Here is a 25,353-nt window from a genome sequence, read left to right as displayed (position 1 = left end):
TCTTTAGCCAAAGTTTTTAACCTTTTGCCAGCCACTGCCAAATTAGCAGCATCTTTTGGCTGCTCAGCTACTGCCAATTCAGCAGCAGCTGTGAAAGGTTTAAAACTGTACTGCTTAACAGTACACTTCAGCCCTCCCTCCATGGCTAACAGAAAAGCAGAGCTTCTGCAGCCATTACAATGCAGAATTCAATTCAGGTGCAGAAATCACCTTCCATGCTTAAGACACACACCCCAATTTTTTAACACTGATTTTGGGGGGGAAAGGTCCATCATTGTGGGTGAATACAGTAAATGGCTAACATGAAGAAGTTTTAAATATTGACTATGTGCCCAAATATGGCAGAGTACTGGAAAACAGTTTTTAACCTGGACCCCGTCAACAGTGATAATGTTAAACAAAAATTAGGAAAATTTGTTGTAAGGTTTGCTTTTGTTCCTGGATTCATTTATATTAAAAATGATCAAAAAATAACCCACAGGAAACACAAAATATCACAAGTTCAGAAAGAAACTAGAGTACTATGCTATTACCCCAGAAAAATATCAAGCAGAAGAGTGGAAAATGTTTAGTCTAATTCTCACTGGACAAGCCCATATTGAAATCTATTTGCTACACCAAGCACATTTCACCCTAATATATCCTCAGTATTCATAGCTTGTCACATGTATCCTCCAAGGCCCTGACCTCCAGTAAGACTGCCTTTATATTTAAAGTTAAGCACATGCAGGACCCGGGCCTAACAGCTTAATTTAGGGCTGTCCAACTGTGGGTTGCATGCAGCCCCTGAAGGGTTAGCATGCTGTCCCATGGGCTTCCACCAGGAGTCGCACTAAGGGAAGGCTTGGGGGCGGGGCTAAAACCACCCCAAAATTTGCCATAACCACCCCTCCCAGTGCCACCCCTGTCCAAGCCCTCCGTCTCCTCCCCAGACCACAACCACACATCCTACACAGCTGAACCCAACCCACTCCCGCCCACAGCCTGCAGAGGTGTGGTGCTCCCAGTCTGGCTGAATAAGTATGTTTCATCAGAAGATGCATAGCATTGCGCTCCCAATTTTCTGTCTAGCCCACCTCAGCCCCTCCACCAGGAAGAGGCTGGCACCATCCCTGGCTTTCAACCAGCTGTTGTTCCTCTGGATCATGATACCTAGCTCATGTTAGGGTAACTATACCTCATTGTGGATTTTGAACCCTCCACTATAGGGAAAAGAGAAGAATGAAGCAACAGATTCTGTGTTCCCACACCTCTCTGGTGGCAATTGGCCCCACCATAATGCATAATACTGTGATTCAATTAGTCTATAAGGTGCATTTCTACCTTGCTTTCTGCCTGACTTTAAACTAACCTGGTTAACTACCTCTCTCCTGCATACAGCTATTTAGCCAGTGTTCATAGATTTTCATCAAAGTGCTGAGTTCTCTAAATAATCTGAAGTCTACTGCACAGCTTGAAGTGCATCAAACAGTTATCAAGCATGGATGCAATAAAAGCATGAATTATTATTTTCCAGATAAGCTTTCAGGAGGAAAGGTATAATCTGGAAATGTTGCAGAGAACATAAGAGTGTTCTATATAGTGACATATAAATGTGTTTCATATTTATTCCTAAATCTAAAGTTACACCCAAATTGTTGACAGATCAGAATGATAGGACTTTATGCCTTTGTAAGTTATTAACAGTACAGAATTATTTCCTATAGGGAATACCTCAAATACCAGGGAAATGTTATTTACTTGCAAAGGCAAAGTTATATGGATTTAGATGACAGCACCTACTGTACCATTATTTTGGTGAAAAATAAAAGAGCAACCATTATATAGAACTCAGACATGGGAATTTCGTTTTCCTGATGATTAGTTTTCTTTATTAGCAGCAAGACACTGCATAAACTTTAATTATATCACTCAGAAGTGATAGTGAATATTTATTTTTGGTATAAGAATTATTTCTGACTTCAAGAAATTAAAAAATAATGTTGTAAAGAGATATTAGATATCTCCTTAAAGTGTCATCCATTAAAATTAATAATGTAGAATTGGGGATATTTTTAATGTTGTTATTAATATTTGCAATGCTTGCCTCCAAGATGTTATGATCTAAAAAAACAAGACAGAGAAAAAGCTGGAGGGGGAAAAAGATGCAGTACACAAATAAAAATGATCAGGATGATGAGTGGCAAGCATTATGCTAGTTCTACAGTAATTTGTTTGTTATGATGTATCACACAATGTAGAGGCTCTAAGGTCTGCAAACCAAGATCATTCATCTATACTATTTTTCTTTTAACTATGTTTTTCCAAACTACAAAACATGCAAATTTATGGAAGATGAACAAGTCAGTCCTTTTCAACTATGATGTAAACTATAGTATGAACAAAATTCTCTCATATGTGTTTGGCTCCCATTTAAATCACTGAGCTTAAGAAATAACCATTGTTAGAAGAGGTCTTACATATATTCCGAAAAGAGGAAAAGATGCAACCTTGGTCTCATGAATCATGTGAACCATTAGGCTCAGAAAAAGGAGTAAGAAGACAAGGTCAGCAGAAATGAAAACTCAAAGGGGAGTGGTGTAACAGGGAATCCTTGCCTTGTTATTGGAAAGTGGTGAGGCTCCTTTCAGGGCAGGTTTTTCATAGAACAGATGCAGGCAACCAGCAAAGCAGGGGTTAAGGAACAACCCTGTAGTCAAGTCAGCTGACAGGGGAGGCACATGACCAGACAGGGGCAGGGCTTTAGTAGTATATAAGCCAGAGCCAGGGCAGGGGGTTAGACCTGGGAGGCTACAGGGTGAGAAAGACTTACCATAAGATGGTGGTTACTGTTAAGTACTTGGCAGGGAGCTTTGGGAATGCAAAGAGAGAGTGTAACCAGGACAGAGATTAAAAGCCTGTGAGAGGCTAATGGGGACAGAGAGCCTGAGCAGGGCAGAAATAAAGGCCCCTAGAGGATGAAACAAAGGTCCAGGTCCAAGACAGTGGGCCTTGGCTAAGGGACCAGCTAGAATAGAGGGGCAGAAGCTGAGAAGGCTGAGGCCCCGACAAGGGGCCTGAGGTGGCCGGGTGGCTTTGGGGACAAGTGTCCCACTTGAGTGACTGCATACAATTTGTGAGACATGGGCTTGACTGTGGAGGCTGCTGGAGGTCATGAGTTAAGCCCCTAAGTCAAGCATGTTTGGAAGAATTGATAACTGGAGAAGAGAAAGCACCTTAGGCTCATTAGTCTCTGAGGGCAGCCCCCTTTCTTTAAGTCTCCATCAAGATGTGGCAGGTGAGAAAGCAAGATGATCTTCAGAGACAGGGACGAGAGAGGGCCTGGCAGAGATGAGGTGGCCTTTAGGGAGCATCACGGTGGTTCTCAGTCTCCAACCCCATTACAAGTGGGTATTAGGAATAATCACTAATCCTGTATTTATGCAAATATAAGATGACCATGAATATAAGATGCCCCAATAATTAGATTCGCTATATGGAAAATTTATACATTTGTTATTATGTTCCAGGTCTTGAATCTAACTGTTGGAGCTTTGCCTTGAACCTGTCCCCCTCCCACTGCTAAAGTAGGGAAAATAAATCTGGGGGGGTCAGGTAGTCCCCCCTCCACACACACACACACACACACACACACACACACACACACACACACACACACACACACACTCTTCTCCTTGCATTTCCTTCCCCCCTCTCTGCCCTGCTTACTGTCAGACCCTGCTCTCCCTGACCAAATTTAAAAACACTGACTTTGTACTATGGGTACCCATAGACTTAGTTTATCCAGAATTGATGCGTTTTATCTTTTTTGTAACTGCTACAAGTTTTAGCACAGGTACTCCATAAACACATGTTTAAGCAGCCTTTTTATACCTACTTATATATGGTACAAACTATGCATGATATTAGTCCCAAGCCAAAAGACTCATAATTTATCAAATAGTTCATTGGGCTGAGACCCAACAGAGTCAGCAGCATTTCAAGTCATGGTGACCCCAGAGCTCAGCACTGCTCCAGATATCCCACACAAAGGGCCAATGCGCTAATTAGCATGCCCCTCATGACTAGAACTGGATGTTCTTGTCATGAATCCTGGGGTCACCAAAAATTTATATGCAGATGAGGTGCAAGGCAACCTCATCTGGCTCCACCTCATGGAGAGAGAGCAACAGAGAGATTTTGGGTGAACTGTTCAGGGTCCCATTTGGTGGTTTGCAAGACATCTAAGGCTGATGAGGAAACAGAAATCATTAGAAATGGGAAAGAAAAGCTCAGCTCAGCTCAGCTGTGGGAGTGGAGAGAAAGTAGAAATGTATTCAAATGTGGTAGTTCATCATGACTTGGAAAAAGAGTTGACACTGAGGGGTCTGTGCACAATGGGCACTACCATATGTCTTATTCAGAAGGGTTGCACTAATCTGTCTTTGTGGTCTGTTTCCATCAGTATGTTTGCCCAATATGGGTCATGTGTTTTACAGTCATGCTTAGTGTCAGCTGTATTTAATCAGCCTCATAGTTGGTTTCCATTACCAAGCACATGCTTCTTTTGGCAGCAGTTTAATGATAGACAATGTATTTAATGAGATTTCCTTGTTTGGGAATGTAAAACCAGGGGCTATTTTCCCCATGCTCATTAAGGGGAGAAAACCGCATCTTGTGTTTGAGTAAATAAAGTAGTATAACCCACAATGGGATCGTCTAAAAAATAAAGTTTGAACAGTGAAAGCCATCTAGAAATAACAGCCTTATGCCTATGTTTATGAAGGACAAAGAAGAAATAACAGTGGATTCAGATAATCGAAAATAGAAGGTGGATATATACACATGTATCATGTACATCAGGTGTATACATATGCATGTCATATCAAAAGAAAGAATCCTTCCTACAATTCCATATCTAAAAAGAAAGCTGGAAGTTTTTACATTTCAGTAAAATAGTTTAAAGGCTAGTTCATCAGCTGGTGCAGACTGTTGTAACAGCCCTAGCTTTCATATTAGCTAGCATGAGATCTGGCCCTTCAAATATTTTGCTTTACCAAAGTAAAATCTCCTAAGCCAAAAAAGTTTTGTACCAACAGAGATAATGAGGAGTTTTGTCTATCAACTCCAAAAAGGGCAGAGGACTGAGGTGCCACAGTTGAGAAACATATACCTATCTGCTAAAGAAGAAAAAGAAGCCTATGAGGGTAAGATTTTCCTAAGCATTGAAAGAATTTAAGAGCACACTAAAGTATCAATGGAATTTGTGCTCTAGAATCCATTGCATTGTTTTGAAAATCTCCCTCTAGGCCTTATTTCTGACTGGAACAAATTTCAGTGAGGAAAACCCGCTGATGATAAAGAAAATGCAAGAGAGATAGGGAGTTGAAACAATATAAGTAAAATGTTAATTTATAAAATATCAATGGATTTGCTTTAGACCCTCCCCCACCCACCCCCAAGTCTAATGCTACTTTATTTCACTGTGGTAATGATACAGTACCTTACATTAGAGACTAACAGTAGCTTATTTCTTTATTTAAAGAATCTATGGACCCTTCCCCGTAGGGCCCTGTTACATACTGCACTTTAAACTACTCAAATGTTGATGAGTAATAGTGCTAGCTTGAGACTGGAGCAGTCACACCTAAAGGCTAAAAACTTTCTCTGACTGTCCCCCCACCTACACCGCTGTGACTTGCCACTACAGGGCTGGTGAGCAGGGGCCTGACTACAGCTGTGAGTTGCCGCTACAGGGCTGGGGAGAAAGGAAAGGCTTCTATCCCTGCTCTAGGTGAGGGGGTGTGAGAGATAGGGAAAAACATGAAGGTGGGGGGTGCACAGTTAATGGGATGGAGTGGGTAATGAAATAGGAGGTGGAAAGGAAATGGGATTGGAGGAAAGGTGGTAACATTAAGGAAATTGGGCACTGAAGAATACAAGTAAAAAAAATTAAAAAGAAATAAAGAGGAAGTAAATTAAAGATTTGGGAAGTGTGGAGGGTCCTGGTCTTGCTTCCTGAGGTGGTGGCTAAGAGGTGGGAGCAGTGAGGAAAGCTGTTCTTGGGGGAGATAGTGCTTCTAGAGTGGACAAACCAGGGGTTAAGAGCTCCAGGAGCTGCCTAAAATTAATATGTAACAAGCCCCTTACATACTTTTACCCTGATTTACTTCACATTTCTTGAGCAGACTATAGTTGTTTTTCAAATAATAGACTCCATCAGTTGTTTATATATCAGATTAGACAAATGAAACAATTTGTTTTTAGATGTTGTGTATTTGTTTTGAAAGCTACTAAACAGAAAAGATTTTTATCTTCTAAGTTTCCTGTGTTCCTACAGTCACATCACTAAAACATAAGATAGCACAGAGAAAAAAATTTGTGCTGTTTCAGGCACTGTCAAGTATAGAAGCTCTTAGAGGTACACAAAGGAGAACGTGATTTTAAATTATACTGGGCCATGTCCTTAGATGGTATAAACTGAAATGTCAGTACTTCTATGGCATTGAGCCACTATGACCCAGATATCCAAAACTGCTCCGCAACAGGTCTGCAAGTGCTCAGTGCCTAAAACTCCAAATCATCCCAGTTCCGATTAAGGCATGTAAAATAACTGTAAAAACTATCATCAACCAATAGCTCCTAATGAAACACTATTGGCAAGATTTAAAACAAATAAACAAAAAACCCTTGGCATTCAGCATACTGAGCTTTTTGGAAAATCTGGTCCTAATTATGGCAACTGTGCTCTTTTGAAAATCTGACCTCATAAAACTACTCAGCTGAAAGGTAAATAAAATAACTGTGAATCAAGTAGCACAGGATGGTATATAGCTCAACATAATCAAAGGAGAGTTTACTGACAGCTTAACCTGGTGATTTGCAGACTACACACACAGGCACATGACTCAGTAACAGAGATTATTTCTCTATTTTCTACAAAAAGCAAAGCACAAGAGCATATAGCTTTGCTCAAATTTCTTCTAGATTCACATTTTTGTGACATTGCTTTGTTATAGAGCTTCAGACCCCAGTGGTCAATTGTACCAGTCTGGATAAAATTATTGAACTCAAGACTGGGAGGTCTGCTACTTCCCGGGAGCCCACATCTGGGACATAGCAGAGAGGATCCCAAAGATTGGCCCTCTGACCACTACCCTATACTCCTATTCCATGTGGGCACGAATGACACAGCTCAGAGCAATCCCAGCTGGGTCATGAGAGACTACAGGGCTCTGGGAGCAGAGCTTCAGGGGTTGGGGGTGCAGGTGGTCTTTTCCTCACTCCCCCTAGTTGTGGGTCATGGGCTGAGGACGGAGAGACGAGTCGAGGTAGTCAACCAAAGACTGCAGCGCTGGTATCATCGTGAAGGCTTCGGCTTCCATGATCACAGTCCGCTCTTCGGTGAGAGAGGCAGTGGGCTGCTGGGATTAGATGGACTCCACCTCACTCTGCTGTGGAGGAGGCTCTTCTCAGCCAGACTTGCTGACCTGTCAGACCAGGCTTTAAAATGAGCCTGCCAAGGGATGCAGGGACTACCACCACTGCAAGCCCACTGGGCAGCTTTTGTAAACCCAGCAGGCTAAGGCACTCAAGGGAACCCACCCCTACCCCAGCCCCAGTGTGATCTGTAGGGAAGGCAAGGGCCCTCAATGAGACACTTACATGCCTATACACCAATGCCAGGAGCTTGGGGAACAAACAGAAGGAACTGGTCCTTCTGCTAAACAAAAAGGATTACGATCTCATAGGGATAACAGAGACCTGGTGGGACTCCATCTATGACTGGGCCACAGGTATAGACAGCTATACATTGTACAGGAGAGATCATGTGGAAAAAAGGGGTGGGGGGGTAGCTCTCTCTGTCAAGCAAAGCTACGCATCCCTGCAAACTGACATTGGCACCCAGGGAGGATGATAGGAGACTCTCTGGGTCAAAATCCATGGTGAACAAGGCACAGGGGACATAATGGTGGATATCTACTACAGACCTCCTAGCCAGGATCAAGAACTTGACCAGGAATTCACCAGGGAACTAGCTGAGGCTGCATGCGCCCAGTGCATGGTTGTCATGAGAGATTTCAACTACCTTGACATCTCGTGGGAAGAGCACTTCGCCACATCCGAACAGTTGCAAAGCTTCCTCATGTGCGTGAATGAGTTATATCTGACTCAAGAAATCTATGGACCAACGAGAGGTAAAGTGCTGCTCAACCTGGTACTGGCAATGGGGGATGATTTAATCAGTGACCCAACAATCGAAGGGAAGCTGGGAGACAGCAACCATGAGCTGATCACCTTCACCATCCACCATAAAGCTGGCAAGCCAGTCAGCAAAGCAGAAGTCCTTGACTTCAGGAAAGCTGACTTTGACAAGCTCAGGGCGCTTGTTGGTGAGGCCCTTTGGGGTGCTCGCCATGCGGCAGGGGCTGCAGTAGGCTGCGGTAGACCCCAGCAGGGAAGGCAGCCAAGTCAAGCACCCCCCAGATCTCATTTTATGGTGGGGAGGTGTGTGGCAGAGAACCTTTGCAGGTGCTCACCACTTGAGGGCTCTCTCAGGCTCCGAGGGGAGCCTACTTCGGAGCAGCAGCTGGGTAAACCTTCCCCTGGTTCCATTTAAAGGGGGGAGGTGTGTGGCAGGGCACTGTTGGTGCCTGCTGCTTTAAGACCAGAGCCAAGCAGCCAGTAGGTGCTTGATTAAGGCAGCCATTTTAGATCTCTGGCTGCCTATAAAAACAGCTCAGTTCCCTGCTGGCTGGCAAGGCAGCAGCATTGCCTGGCTATGAGGCTCCATATCAACCTGGAGGTAAGGGAGGAGCTGTAGGAGATGGTTTAGGGGGCTCCTGATCCTGGGCATGACCTAAAACTGCACCCTGCCAGGAGTGGGTGGCCTGGTGGGGCTCTCGGTGGCACGGGAGCCCCTAGGAAATGCCAGGCCAGTTATCACCCCGGTGAAAGGTGGATAGGGGCACCTTAACCCTAGCCCTCACTTTCAGATGGGTTTGCATAACACTGGAAGTGGTTGGGGGCCAGGCATGGCTGCAGCCACCTGAGCCCTGTGGGGTGCAAGACCCTGAGGAGGGAGAGTGGGGCCAGGCATGGCTACGGCCACCTGAGCCCACTGGGGCAGGAAGCCCTGTGGCCCCGAGTGAAGGGGGTGGAAAGGAGGACCCCAGTGAGGGGGTAGCCCCCAAGTGAGGGGGCGGAGATCTGGAGCCCCGAGTGAAGGGGACAGCGATGAGTAGCCCTGAGTGAAGGGGGCAGTGTGGATCCCCGAGTGAGGGGACAAGAACACCCTGGTGAGGGGTGGCCCCAGAAAGGGGTGGAGATGAAGAGCCCCAGCAGGGGAGGGGAAGGAAAACCAGAGGGCTGAGTGCCCGGTATGTTTTATGTATAGAGTTGCCCCTGGAAGGGGCCAGAGGAAGCTTAGGCCTGGTTGTGGAATTGGCTGGGCACTACCCCAGTGAGGGTCATGGGAGAGGCCCAAAAGACGGTACATCTGCCACCCAAGGGATGGACTAGCTAAGCCTATGGCCTGAGGGACCCACTCCAAGAGGGAGCAAGGCAGAATAAGTTGTCGACGGATGAAAGAGACCCTGTGAGAGGGGGTGGAGTGTGAGGCCCGAGTAAGAGGCGGGCTGTATGAGTGTGCGTGAGACTGAGGCCTGATGGTACAGCCTAAGCTTGCTCCAGCTCTAAGTCAGGAGCATATTGTCATCTGGATGCCATCTGCAAGGCATGGGCTGAGGTAGGGAGCCGCAGATAGCGCTCCCTGGCATTGGGGCAGAAGTGGGCAGCCTCCTGCCTTAATTAACAACTATGAATTAATTAATTAAGATCAAGGCATGGCAGGTAAGTCAGGTGAGGGGGCATGACCATAGGCAAGTGGGGCAACTAGCACTGTGGCTAGGTGGGGAGTCCCACTTCTCCACACCCTAAAGGACCATGACCCTAAGGGGAGGGGAGTTCAGAAAGAGTGGTTGCTCCTCAAGGAAGCGATCCTTGAAGCTCAAGCGATGTCTATCCCATCTCAGAGGAAAAGCAGTAAAAGGACACAGCAGCCACCTTGCCTCTGCAGGGAACTAGTGGACCTCTTGCATCTAAAAAGAAAGACCTATAAAGGATGGAAGGCTGGATCCACCCCAAAGGAGGAGTACTCTGAACTGGTCTGGACCTGTAGGGGTGAACCAAAAATGCCAAGGCAGCAACTGAACTCCAACTATACATATGGAGGACAATAAAAAGTCCTCTTTTAGATATGTGGGTAGCCGGAGGAAAAGCAAGGGTAACACTGGACCCCTGCTAAACCATATGGGTCAACTGACAACTGACACCCAGGAAAAAGTCAACCTGATTAACAGGTATTTTGTGTTGGTTTTTTACCAGCCCCAAGGGATGGCCCTGCTCAATATGGTACGGGATGGCCAGGATGAGGGAGAACTGTCACGCTTCATCAATGTTGACCATGTGAAGGAACACCTTGAGAGGCTGGACACCTTCAAGTCAGCTGGCCCAGACAGCTTAAACCCCAGAGTGCTTAAGGAGCTGGCAAGCATCATAGCTCTGCCATTGGCACAGATCTTCAAGAACTTGTGGCGCTCAGGTGAAGTGCCTGAAGATTGGAAGAAGGCCAATGTGGTGCCTATCTACCTTCAAGAAAGGGAGGAAAGTAGATCCAGGGAACTACAGGCCCATCAGCCTGACCTCTATCCCGGGGAAGATATTGGAAAAAATCATCAAAGAGACCATTCTGGACAAACTGGCTGAAGGCAAATTCCTGAGGGACAGCCAGCACGGGTTTGTTGAGGGTAGATCTTGCCTGACCAATTTCATCTCCTTCTATGACCAGGTAACATATCACCTGTACAAGGGAGAAGAGATTGACATCATATACCTTGATTTTATAAAAGCTTTCGATCTGGTATCCCACGATCATCTCATAGAAAAACTGGCCAACTGCGGCCTCAGCTACATCACAGTCCCCGGGCTGGGGGACTGGCTCCGAGGTTGGACCCAGAGAGTGGTAGCTGATGGAAGCCAATCATTGTGGGGCACCATGACCAATGGGGTCCCCCAAGGCTCCGTCCTTGGACCTATTCTTCTCAATATCTTCATTAATGATGTGGACACTGGTATCAGAAGTGGACTGGCCAAGTTTGCTGATGACACCAAACTTTGGGATAAAGCATTCACACTCAAGTACAGGACGGGCATCCAGGCCAACCTCGACAGGCTCAGAAAGTGGGCAGATGAAAATCTGATGGCCTTCAACACTGAAAAATGCAAGGTACTCCACCTTGGGAAGAAAAACCTGCAGTATGCTTATAGGCTCAGCAGTGCTACACTTGCTAGCACCACGGCCGAAAGGGACTTGGGGGCCATGATTGACCACAAGATGAATATGAACCACCAATGTGATGTTGCAGCTGGCAAAGCGAGCAAAACTCTGGCTTGCATCCATAGATGCTTCATTAGCAAATCCCAGGATATCATTCTCCTGCTGTACTCAGCATTGGTGAGGCCGCAGCTGGAGTACTGCATCCAATTCTGGGCTCCACAATTTAAAAAGGATGTGGAGAAGCTTGAGAGAGTCCAGAGGAGAGCCATGCACAAGATCAGAGGGCAGGAAAACAGGTCTTATGATGAGAGGCTAAGAGCTATGGGACTCTTCAGCCTGGAAAAGCACAGGCTCAGGGGGGACTTGGTGGCTGCCTATAAGTATATAAGGGGTGTACATCAGGATCTGGGAGAATGCCTATTCACCAGAGCGCCCCATGGGATGACAAGTTCAACCAGTCACAAACTCCTACAAGACCATTTTAGGCTGGACATAAGGAAGAACTTCTTTACTGTCCGAGCCCCCAAGGCCTGGAATAGCCTGCCGCCAGAGGTAGGGCAAGCACCTACTCTGGACTCCTTTAAAAGTCAATTGGATATTTATCTTGCTGGTATCATGTGACCCCAGCTGACTTCCTGCCCCCTGGGGCAGGGGACTGGACTCAGTGATCTTCCAAGGTCCCTTTCAGCCCTAATGTCTATGAAATTTATGAAAGTCTATGAAAGAACAAAAGTGATTAGGATATGGTTTCATTCATAGACACATCCTAGAAATATCTTTGCTTTAATTAGCCATTCTAGAACTTCATCCAGTAACCTTTGCCTTAGAGGTCAATAAGCTTTTGAAACTGAATATGAAGTGAAGGTCCAAAAAAACAAAACCTGCTGGTGAGCAGGTGATAAGAAATCCAAATAAAGGCAACTGAAGCCTCTTGCACTAGCATCGGATTAGAAAACATGAAAGTTTTAAAGCTCCAGTGGAATGAAATCAGAAGAGTATCTACCTACCACAGTTGATATTTTGACATACTAGTAGTATTTTCAGAAAAGATCATTGTACTAAGCTCTCAAGTAGGAGTGTGCGAAGTGGGCCGTATTCAGTTCGGATTTGGATCACTGTCCCGATTCAATTCAGCCAAATCTGAATCTAAAGATTCAATGCTGATTCAAAAAAAATCAGTGATTTTGCCATAGACACAGCTTTAAATGTTTGTTCTACATTCCTCGAGGTACCAGGCACAGCTCGTGAACACTGAGATGGCAGGGCAGATGGAGCATCCCACAGGAGCCCAGCGGGCCCCCCCCACACTTGGCAGTGAACCCAGAATTGGAAAGGAAATACTTCCAATTCACTTCTGGGTCCACCACTGAACGTGTGAGGACCCCCCCCCAACATGCCCTCCCAGCTGTGATTGGCCACAGGGGGATCCCGGGTGCCCCCATAGGCCCAGGAGGCACCAGTTGTCGAGCCAAGGGGTGGTGGATGGTCCCCTACGCATTCCGCAGTGGACCCAGAAGTGGACCAGAAGTGCTTCTGGTCCACTTCTGGGTCCACTGCCGAGCGCACTGAGGAACCCGCTACACTCCCGTGGGACGCTCCATTCGTCCCACCATCTCAGCATACATGAGCCGCCTGATACCTTGCACTATGCAGAAAAAACAGTAAAAGCTGTGTCTATGTCTGAATAATCAAATCTCTCCAAATCTCTCTGAATCGATTTGGAGGGTTCTGATTTGATTCAGAGAGATTAAAGCATCTCCTGATTTGATTTGGATTCGGAGATTCGGCTGCCAAATGTCCACCGAATTGAATCAGCGACCGAAGCTTTGCACAAACTGTAGGAGCATCTGCCCAGCTTCCCCTACTTATGCAATCTCAAGGCACCTCTCTATAAGAAGGGAAAGTTGGAGTCCCTGCTTACAAAGACCTAGCCTGAAATCTCCATGGTAGTGTCTCTGTATAGAGAAAGCTGCACGAGTACTGGTGTAGAGACATGGGGCCCTGACTTGCACTGGATCCCGCTCTGACCCATGCTTCCCATAGAGGCATGGGTCCCCACAGGAACGGGTTTAAACTTGCTCAATTGATGAGTCATTAGGTCATCTGCTGTTTTCCTCTTTAACCTCATAGGCTATGGCTACTAGTCCCCTGTCACCTCTTACCATCCTCTCCTGCTCCTCCATCCCTCCCTCTTGCCTGCCCTACCGCCTTTGTGTTCCTGAGGAGCCCCGCCATTTCCCTTCCTCACCAGACTGCACCCTGTGCTAAACATTAAACAGTAATGCATTACTGGTATAAATATACTTATCCTTTAAACATTTAAATGTTCACATCCCTAGTTTGAATGCTGTTTTGTGGAGGGAATAAATATGAAAGGATATTGCTGCTTCTATTTCACTGAAATGATATAATACCACTAAAAGATGCATTGCAAATTTTTTATTTGATAATCCCGAAACATGAGAGAAAAAAAAATTATTTGATGTTAATCTATGAGTGAAACTGCCTCATTCAGCTGAGCTATGGAAATAGCAAGGTCACTTGCAAACTCTGATCTTTCCGATGACTATTTGACATTATTAAATGTGTTTATGCTTTTGGTTACTAAGCTAACACATATTTCTTATAACTAAGTGAAAGTCTGCCAGTGAGGACACAGTTAGCAGCAGGATTTTATTGTTGAGTCAAATGAATAAACTGTATAACAATATTTTTAAAAATGTGCTGACTCCACAGAAAAATAGAAGTGTCTGAAGAGTTGAGGGAAGGCAGAGGAGAAACAATCTAATCTGTGTGATGATATTACCTTTGAATTTATATAGACCAGATATTTAATTGCAAATATAAGATTGCAAGAATTCAATTTTGTTTAACAAATGACTAATCATTATTATCCACAGATGTTTGCTATTTGCATTTGAATCAAAACTTTTTAATGTATCCTTGGATTTTTTAAGAAAAAAATGTTCTTAATGTTCTCTGATAACATTTGATATCTTCAACAAGGTACTTGGTTTTGAGAACCAAAAGTATGCTAGTTTTAATATTACAAACAAGTATACTGGCATTCTAAATACAGTACTGTATACAGTTAGTATCAACACACACTGGCATCAAGCATAGGTGCAAAATGTAGCTACCTAAGACAGCAAACTTCAGGCGTATGTGATAATTTGATAAGGCCATCCATCCAGGAAACAAGTTTATAAATAGGGGCCAAGGTGCAGAAGACAACGGAGACAATGAAATGGAGCAATCTGCTTTTTGACTTGGGAATGCATGTGGGTAAGAAAGTTCTTCAATCAGGACACCAATAGACCTGGAATATTTACTTCAGCGCTCCAAAGTTACCCGCAAAATTCTGTGAAGCCATTAGAATCCTATACAACCAGGCAGAGGGCAGTTCTTTTTAAAACAAATGTGTAAAACTATTAGAGCCATCCCTTGGGACAACAGAGTCCACACCACAACCACTATCTTGCATTCACCAGAAGTCTAAATCATTACAATTATTATTACTGATATTTGCTCAGTTCTTATATTTCACAAAGTGAACAGACTGGAGAACAGTAATACAGCTGTTTGTGGTGTAGCTCTGGTACAGGTAGGAATCTAATGGCATCTTCCATTATTAAAAATGTTTCTGATGCACATGTGTTATTATGAGACAGCTGTCATATGGGAAAAGACAACTGAAAAAGAGAGTCTTGACAATTCCACTGCTTTCTGACTTCCCATGTTTCTAATATGGAGTTACATATCTGGACTTCTGGGAAGAGATCCCTGTTCTCATCTCCTATCCAGGAGTGAATTTTCCAAGGACATATCATGCACAGGTTCCTGTGGTGATGACCCCATTTCTTCTTCTTCTTCTACCTTCCCTCTGAGTGGCTGTGAGGATACACTGATATAAGGAAGCAAAATAGATCATCCAAACAGAAAAAGGTGATGAAAAAGATTTTTCCAGCTCTGGAACTGGTTTTGGTACAAAGGTCCTGGATGAAGAATGCCTGAACACCATAGTTCTAATCAGGAAAAAGGAGGCTCCCTTGCTGTTGTGCATTCATACCATGGGGAAAAACAAACTGCATCTCAGATCTGAGTACCAGCCCTCCAGATCTGCCACAGCCCCAACCTGGGCCCAGGGCCAGAGCCAGAGCTCCCCAAGCTGCTACTGCTGCTTAGAATCAGCAGCAGCACCGTGCATACCAGTCAGGGGTCAGGGCTGTGGTCTGGGATCAGGTTTCAGTGGACACCCAGGGGCAGGGACTGGGTGGAAGGTGGGGCAGCAGCACAGATCAGGGGATGGGGCTGCAGCACAGTGAGGAGATGGGGCAGCGGCACATACTGTGCCCTGATCTATGCTACTTCCCAATCCTCTGACCCACACTGCTGCCCCATCCCCTGACCTGTGCTTCTGATTCAGCAGCAGCATGGATCAGGGGATGGAGAAGCAATGCACTGAGGGATGGGACAGCAGCACACACTGGTGTCCCATCCCCTGACCCAAGCTGCTTTCTGATCCCCTACTCTATCAGCAGCATGCACTGCTGTTCCACCCCGTGATATGCTGCTCCTCGATCCTGTGCCCTACACTTCTGATCCGGCTACAGTATGAGTCAGCAGTGAGCATGGGGGATCAGGCATTAGCATGGGTCAAGAGATGGGATAGCAGTGCATGTTGGGGATCAAGTGGTTGCTTGGGTTGGGGATCAGGTGGGGGCAGGAAAGAGAGGGGCAGGCAGGGTGGGGTAACTGACAGGTTGTGGAGGGCCAAGTGGTAGGGGAACAAAGTGAGGGGGATAAGGTGGCTGCCCCTCTCTTCTTTCCCCCAGTTGAGGACAAATTTAAGATGACCCTGCAAGAATTAGATTCTACAAATTGAAAATTATTAATTTATTATAATTTTCCATGTATAGAATCTAATTATTGGGGCAGGGGGGATTTATTCTTAAATTCAAAGTCACCTCAGATTTGGGTAAATACAGTGTTTAACTGCAAGCTCAAGAGACAAATCTTTTGGTTTCTGTAACAATTCTTGGATGTCTGCATACTGCTATGATGAGTATAAATGATTAGATAAATATATAGAGACAAGTAATAAGGAGGATCCAGGAATGTGTTGTCAACTCCTACACTTAACAGCTATAATCTTCTGTCAACGGCAGTGATCCCTTTTTCATATATTCAAGTTCATTTGAGTTATTTTGCTCTCAGTTAATGAAAAAATATAAGATACAATATTTCAAAACTCATTTCTGAAATTTTATGTGGAATATCTTTAGTGTATCTCACGAAAACAACTCAGAGGGGTCCATAATCTGCTTCTACAATTTCACGATTTTCAAGTGGTTGGCTCCTACAGAATATACCACAATACACTACCACCGGATACTACCTTATGATATATAGAGTCAAATCAAACTCTGACAATAGTTCTCCCAGGACCAGCGCAAAAACATAACAAAAAATTACACTAGTCCTGATTTTTCTTCTGGCATGGTTTACTTGGCAGACAACTTATCACACACACACTGCATCATTACACATGTTTCATCTCTATCTAGATAGGATGAAGTAAAGTAAAATACATAATCTTGTATGTCCCTAGCCACAAGCAGTAATGTGTCTTAAATAATTTCTATTTTCTACTCTAATTTTGTAGCTTGTATAATTAATAATCTAAAATGGATTCAAAGCCAACATAAGCAAAGTTCTTAATGTATATCCTATGGTACAAGTCAACAAATGAAAGGATGTATTCAGGATTACAACCAGCTAGGTATTTTCCAGTGGAATGATTTTAAAATGGAAAGTGTAGTTTCTGCTAAATCAAAAAAAAATCCTTTTTTTTAAATTTTACTCAAGTATGTGTCCTTTCGGCCACAAAAATGATAATTGAAATGAAATAATTAGGTTTTTTTATATTAATTTGAATCTGAATATTTCCATTGGTAGAACTGATCTCGAACAGTGCATTTCAATTAATTTCATTATTAAACTGTATTTCCATATTGAAACATGTTGGGAGCTGTAGTTCTGAGAGCTCATGTTGTTCTTGGTTCCATGACTCTTCTAGATATCCTATACACATGTTCCTGGGGATCAGTTCAATAGTCCACAAGAAGTACAGTAATATTTAGATTTAGGAATATTTTATAGAAAATGGTAAAAAAATGTTTAGCCATTTCTAAAGTGTATTTTTTTTCATGTTTTGTTCAATGAAAACTATCATGTTTTCAACTTTTAGCCTAGAATTGAAACTCAAACAAAGACTGGAATATCAGAATTCTATCCTGCAGGAGTTTCTTATTTTTTATTCAACTCTACTATGTACACTTGTTTATTTGGAATTATATGCCTTATTTCTTCCTATCATTTAAAATATTAAAGAGAAAAAGGAAGAAATAAGGAATTTAAAAAAGGAAACCTACTGAATTGGAATATATTCTCAACAGATGAACACATATATTGTATAACGAAAAATATTCCTCTCTTTTGAGAACATAGCTAGCTAAATGCAAATACTTATATCTCTTCACAAAACTCTTGTACATTCTTATTAGAAAAATTTACTATCAGATATTTTTCCAACATTGTTGAATCATTTCTACTTAGCCAGCATGCCTGAAATCTAGTATTTCTATCCCTAAGGTAAGACAGTAACTCATTCATATGAAATAAACAAGTTGGCAAAAGTATCATATAAGAAACATGTCTTCAGAATGTAATAAGTTGTAGTTCAAGTGCTGCAAAAATAAGTAATAAGGAGTGTCCTACCTATGGTGGTAATAACAGTGCCAGCAAAGAAGAAGGAACTTCCCAAGTCCCAATGACTGGTTTGATTAGATGTGTTTCCTACAGGTATGATTCCTGCGTTTATTGCTGCCACTACTTGCTGCAAATTTAAAAAAAAATTGTCAATATTCATGAAAGAAACAATACTGTTATCATACATTATGCAGTAAATCAACATACAGAAAGTTACTTATTAGATGTATATTTTTACCACTCACTGACCACATCTACAAAGTGCTCTTAGCTGCAGAGTAAAGCATCGCCATCTAAAAATGCAATGCTATTAAGCAGCAGTAAGCCAATTAATGCAGCCATAAAATAGTACTGTCAGGGACAGTACTATCTTATGGCAGGGTGCAGTTGGGGCATAAATTGTACCCAGTCAGGAGGCCAGACTCCTGCCTGTAGCCTAGTCACACAGCTCTGCATTTTCAGCACCCTCATGCCCCAGCCAGCTCCTGCGCTGCCTGACACCACCACACAGAGCCTGGGACTAAACCCCCGTGCCCTCTGACAGCAGGGCAGGAGCGGCCGTGGCATAAACTGCCCCACCCCACCTCAAACTGCTGCTGTCCCAGGCACATGTGTAGATGCTGCACCCAAGAGTAGTTTACTTCAGCTCAAACTGCTCCAGATGATCCTCATTCAAGCCCACTAGAGTCAATTATAAGACTCAGACTTTAGTACGCTTTGAATTATACCCCAACTAAATAAGATAAAATAAGAAGATTTAAGATGTAACCATTTTTACATGCAAAAATGTATGTATTACATAAACATTTTACATTTAGTTTCCTAAATACTGTTCACGTTGTCTCTATAACACTGTGCAAGACAACCAAGATTCAGTTTATAATTTGTAAAAAGTCATATTATCTTATCTATTAATTAAGAACTCATAAAAAGGACAGAAAGTGCAATATTTATATATTATTATTAGAGTTATATCATTATTATGTTTTCACTATTTTAATGAAAATTTGGAATTAAATACTATATTGTAACTATCTATAATTATGGATGTAAGCCTGACTATTTGTTTATAATAAATTATTGACCAAAGGTAATTATTTAAAATATCTTGCTTAAATATTTTAGCAGGGCTAACTACAATGAATGAGCATGAGTTTTGTAAAATCTATATTCTCTTGAGACATCAAAAAATTGCTCAGTTCCTGCAGAGCCATCTAACTGAGATTTCTTATCATAAAAAAGGGAAAAAATAACATTCTTGGGTAGCTGCCTGTTGTGCAGACACATATGAGTATTTATTTCACTGTTAAACATTCAGGAGTGTGCTATTTTAAACTTAAAATAACTCTGTTAGGAAATATAAATTAAGGGTGTTTTGAAACTTTAAACCCATTTTATAATCATGATCATTATAATGGTTATTTGTGTTTTTAAAAACAGAGAAAATGAAGGGTAATATGAAAATGAATATGTAACTAGTAAAGGGTTTGTCTTGATGAGAAACTTGACTAGCAATAAGGTATTCAGCAACAGATATGCCAGACAAGCTCCCACCATGGACATTCTATTCCATAGTAACAGTGACTTTGTTTTGGAATAACTACACCATCCCCACTAAGGCAAAGCAACTATTCCAGAATAAAATTACTATTATTTTGGAATCAATAGGCTCTCCTGCTCTGCTCTGCTCAGCTTACTGGTACATGTGCAACACCACAACTACACTATTTCTGTTCTCGCAGAACAAGCATCTCAGCACAATCTTACACCATATAGACATGTAAAGACTCTCTACACAATAGTCCATTATACCAAAATAGCTATTCCAGAACAAATATGTATCATCTATTTTTGCCCACATAAACAAGATCTTACAGCCAGCATTTTCAATTTTCTGTTTCCAAAGATCAGGAATATAGATGAGCCATTAGGAACCCCACACAGGTTCTATACTAAAATACGGGACATCCTGGTAATGGAGGAATTATCTCAGCAGGTTAGAGTATTAGAAAAAGATACAACAGAGGTATAGATATTTAGAAATATGCATTCCATTCCTGACTTACACAGAAGATAAAAATTCAATAGCTAGTAAGCCAGAGCCTCTAGCCAGAATCTTTGAATAATAAGTGTATGTTCATATATATCTTTATTATATTGATAGTTGAGACAGTAATTTATAACTTTATTGTATATTATTTCCATTATAAAAATGTAATAACTTCAACCTTGTGCAATTCCTGCGTATTCCTCTCATGTTGGAGCTTTATTTCCATAGTTGCCAGAACAAAAAATTAAGCATGAAACCCCCAGTGTAACTATGCAGTAGGACTCTGCGAAGCTTCGGTCCCTGATTCGGTGGCCTAATCTCCGAATCTGAATTGAATCAGAGGACCCTTTAATCTCTCTGAATTGAATCACAACCCTCTGTATCGATTTGGAAAGATTTGAAGATTCAGACATAGACACATCTTTAAATGTTTTTTCTACATACCTCAAGGTACCAGGTGGCTTGTGAATGCTGCAATGCTGGGGCGCATGGAGCGTCCCACAGAAGTGCAATGGGCTTCCCAGCGCACTTGGCAGCAGACCTGGAAGTGAACCAGAAGCACTACTGGTTCACTTCCAGGTCCTCTGGAGAGTGCACTGGGTGCACCCCCCCCCCCCCGGCTCAGTGACTGGTGCCTCCTGGGTCTGGGGGGACACCTGGGGTTCCCCCATGGCCAATGGCTGAGCTGGAGGGAGCAGGCGGGCCCCCTGCGTGCTCCCTAGCAGAACCAGAAGTGGACCAGAAGTAGCACCAAGCATGCTCCTGTGGGATGCTTCATTTGCCCCAGCATGGCAGTGTTCACAAGCTGCACCTCGAAGGTGTATTATCACTGCATTTAAGCCAACTGCTCCACATATGTGTGTACGCTCTGACAGTTAAGTCATCTTTAAAAAAGTTAAACCACCTTCACAGTCAGAAAGTTAGTATGTGTGTATGTGTATGTGTATGTGTGGACTAACTAGTCTCTAGAAGGTGCCACTCTACCTTCTGCCATAGTGTGTGGCAGGGTTTTGATCACAAATACCTGTACTTGGAAAAGGGGTCACATTCCCTACCAGTCTTTTACTTTATCAAGCACAAGATCAGCACAATTTGGGGACCCATTGCTTATTATATCACAGTTTGTATTGCATAAATATTTTGTAAGAGCAATTTGCATATGTTCAGGCAATTAAGTCTAGCCATTCTAAATGCAACAGATGCAAAAAGTTTATAGCACTGTCTACTGGCATTGAAAACCAAGGCCAAACTAAAGGATGCAGAAGCATTACACCAAGCCATCCCTCAGGATTCACTCTTTCATGATGCCCACAGCAGTAGATGCTTCCATTCCTTGTTTTGTGATCCCAGAAGAAAGGCTCTTTTGCTGATCTCCCAGCCTCAACATCAACGGTTGCCCAAAGCAGCACGGTTTCTTCCTTTTGCTTTGTGAAGAGGGGGGAGAAGCTGCTTTTCTAGGACTCCCCTCTGGCTTCAGAAAAAAAGAGGGGGAGCCAGTTGGTGCTGCAGGCACTCAAATTTGTATTTGGTCAGAGGGGCAGGGCGTGGAGGCGGACATTAGGCTGGGGGCTTTATGCCATGGTAAAGCTAGTTAATCCAGTCCTGCTAAAAACTTTTCAGGTGATCATGTCATTCACGTTTATATATGTGTATCTTAATCTGTAATGTTTGAGAATCCATTAAAGCTACCATTTTCATTACTACAGTTCACTATAACAGATCCCTGCTTTACAAAATCCGGTCCTTGAAGAAAATGGTACAACTTGAAAACACTTCCAGTCACAAAGAGCCAAATGATGCCAGCTTGCGTTACCTGCTTATTACATCTTGCTATTGGGCACCATCAGGTTTTCCCCGGCACTATCCCCGAGGGCTCAGAAGAGCTTCCCAAAATCATGCACAAAATTATTTCATTACCCTCTTTCAAATCCGTCTTTACTATGATGTCTACTGGAAACTTGACAAAAAGCCTCCTTTCATAATGCTGAGTACTATCTCATTGTTTCCTTGAACTTGAACTCCTCCATCAATCTGTCCCCCAAATCGATCTACTGTTTTTGTTGTTAATCAGATTATAAAGGCAGGGACCATTATTTTTGTCCTGAGTTGCCACAGCACTAACACACAATTGGATTCTAGTCCATGAGAATCACTAGTCATCAAAGACAGACAACTAAAAAAAGTAATAAAATTCCAAGCTCAAGTAAATCCACATAGTTCCATTAAATGTAAACCTAGCAAATCAATTTAAAGCATCTGCTAGTCTTCAGCATTTCTCTTTCTAATGTCTCTGTCATATACAAGATATAGCAATTTAAAACAGTGGATATAAACTGGGTACAACACTGAGTGAAAAACCTGGATAAAAAATACAGTTGCCATTGACTTCATGAAGACCAGGATTTCACCATTAAGGAATAAATAAGTGATTCACTGTCAATGCTTATCTATTTTGAGTTTGTTTCTCAATTTACTTCTCAGTCAGTTGCTTTGCTTTCCAAATGATGCCTTGTAGTTATAATACTGAAAGCATAGCCATTTAATTTTCATAAAACTAGCAACTCTGTTATTCATAGGTGTAGCCTGACTTGTGTGGCAGGGTTTTCATAGTTTCATAGTATAGTTTCATAGTAACGATGGTCAGGAGGGACCTGAACAGATCATCTAGCCTGCCCCCTGCCACAGGCAGTAATGAATGCTGGGTTCACAAGACCCCAGACAGGTGATCATCCAACCACCTCTTGAATTTGCCCAAGGTAGGGGCGAGGACCACTTGCCTAGGAAGTTGGTTCCAGATTTTGGCCACCCTAACTGTAAAATATTGCCTTCTGATCTCTAACCTAAACCTATTCTCCATCAGCTTATTTCCATAGTTCTTTGTCACCCCAGGTGGTGCTGAGGAGAAAAGGGCTCTACCTATTTGCTGTTGATCTCCCCTGGTAGGCAGCCACCAGGTCCCCCCTCAGCCTCCTCTTGCCAACGCTGAACAGGTTCAGGTCCTTCAGTCTCTCCTCATAGGGCCTGTCCTGCTGCCCTCTCATCAAGAGGTGGCCCTCCTCTGAACCCTCTCCAGGATGGCCACATCCCTCTTGAAATGCAGCACCCAGTACTGGACACAGTACTCCAACTGCGGCCTGACCAAAATCGCATAGAGGGGGAGTATCACTTCTCTGGACCAGCTTGAGATGCATCTTTGGATGCATGACAAGGTATGGCTGGTCTTGCTGGCTGCAGTCTGGCATTGGCGGCTCATGTTCATCTTGGTGTCAATAATGACTCCAAGATCCCTTTCAGCCTCTGTGCTTTCAAGAGGGGAACTCCCCAGCCTGTATGTATGCTGTGGATTCCTTCTCCCAAAGTGCAGCACCCTGCATTTCTCTACGTTGAACCCCATCCTATTCTCGTCTGCCCACTTTTGTAGTCTGTCTAAATCTAGTTGCAGCCTCTCTCCCCCTTCAAGTGTGCCCACCTCGCCCCACATCTTAGTGTCATCAGCAAACTTGGACAGTGTCCCCAGGCCCTACAACAGAAACAGATCCTGAGAGCCACATCACTCTTGTTCCTCTGGCATAAGGTGGCACCAGTCTGCATGGGCTCAGGCATGACCATAGTAGGACACAGGGGCCAGAAGGGGATGGGAGTACCTCTTTTCCTCCCTTTGCTCCTAGAGTCATTGGTCAGTGCAGACTACCAGGTCCATAAAAGCATCAAACCCTGGGGACAGTTCCACCTGTGCTAGTTCATCTTTTACCTCTTCCCACAGCCCCACCAGAACTGGTAAAGCTGAGCTGCTTCATTCCGGTGGGTGTTTGCTGCACAGTAGTGAAAAACACAAACATAGGTGGTGGCAGTACCTTTTCCCTGGTGAAGGTTCCTTAATATGGCCTCTGTCATACAGGCCCAGTGGGATTATCAAACAAAGTGGAGAATTCTCAGAGAAACAGCTCCCCAGCCTGAAGGACAAAGCCATCATTCACCCTGAATGGTGCAGCCCAATTCAGGACATACCCCATTAGGAGTCTGATGCTGAGGTTCACCTTCACTTGATCCCTAAAGCAGGTTACAGGTTGAGCTAGGAATGAAAGGTAGCATTGGATAAGCAACCCTCTGAAGCAGAGCCAGTCCCCATCATACCTTTCAGGTAGCAGGAGAGATGCATGGGGCTTGGTGAAATAAGCCTGGAGCAAGTGACTTCACTGTGAAGCTAGTGTTCTTCCTTACACCAGTGCTGGCTAGTCTCATGGTGCTATGCCACCTGGGATGGGAGGGATTGGTTCTGAGACATCATCTGTTGCACCAGAGTTTTTAATGCCAGATGGGCACAAATCAGGTTGAGACCTGTTGCACAGGCACTTCCTGTTCCAAATTGGAGGTTTATATGGGGGAACTAGAAGGTCAGCTGACCCTGGCTGGCCACTATAGTGCCAGTGAGTGGGCAGAACCCTAGACACTGCTGAAGGCTTCAGGACAGCCTTAACCAGCCTGAGTGACCATCTGTAGAATGGGAAGCTGGGATGAGTGGTCATATTGGTCAGGCCAAGGCCCCAGGTTCATAGGCCAGAGGCTGACAATCAGCTGATTGTTGGCCCCAGAGTCAACCAAAGTCTTGCCAGTGTATAAGCAAGTATAAAACTCATAACTGGGTTCCAATCCTTGATTCCAAAAATCACGTCACCTGCCATGCAAGTGGAGCATGGTAGGAGGCGTGATGGTTGGGATTGGAGATCAGATGCCATGGTGCCTTTAAGTGAACATGCACCACAGGCCTGGTTTACTTACTACAAAGAATTATCTTTTTTTTTTAATTCTGCCTTTCAAAAACAAGGTGCATATCTTATTCTGGGCATTTTCTGAGGGGTGACTTAAATCTAAAAAACTAGAGAAGGACTGAACTAGAAACACCAGACCTCACCAAACAGGTGGTCTCTGAACAGAAAATGTCCAAGCAATGTCCAAGTGGGGGAGGCACTGAGGGCCCAGAAGGTAGAGGAGATGGGAGTCCATGAGGGATGGTCGTACCTTAAGGGGGCAATCCTCCAGGCCCAAAGGGTAGCACTCCCTGAGAGAAGGGGGGCAAGAGTGCTCAGAAACCCCCATGGCTCAGCAAGGGCATTCAGCAATGCCTGAAGACTAAAAGGGGGCATACAACCAGTGGAAGGGAGGAGCTATCACCAAGGAGGAGTACTCCTCCTCGGCCCAGGAGTGGAGGAAGGCT

At 43.7% G+C, this 25,353-nt stretch overlaps 1 protein-coding gene across 1 annotated transcript in view; it reads right to left on the bottom strand.

Annotated features, from left to right (window-relative positions):
* Window positions 1-25,353, bottom strand: part of KCNK2 (potassium two pore domain channel subfamily K member 2) — a 187,350-nt gene that overhangs the window by 103,007 nt on the left and 58,990 nt on the right. Inside the window, exon 3 of the mRNA XM_025209570.1 lies at window positions 18,098-18,215. Within this exon, the coding sequence (XP_025065355.1) occupies window positions 18,098-18,215 (118 nt within the window). The remainder of the gene's footprint in view (window positions 1-18,097; window positions 18,216-25,353) is intronic.

Source organism: Alligator sinensis, unplaced genomic scaffold (genome assembly GCF_000455745.1).
Source record: "Alligator sinensis unplaced genomic scaffold, ASM45574v1 scaffold842_1, whole genome shotgun sequence".
Taxonomy (NCBI): domain Eukaryota; kingdom Metazoa; phylum Chordata; order Crocodylia; family Alligatoridae; genus Alligator; species Alligator sinensis.
Note: the sequence above shows the minus strand (reverse complement) of the source record. Positions and strands in the feature narration are given on the sequence as shown.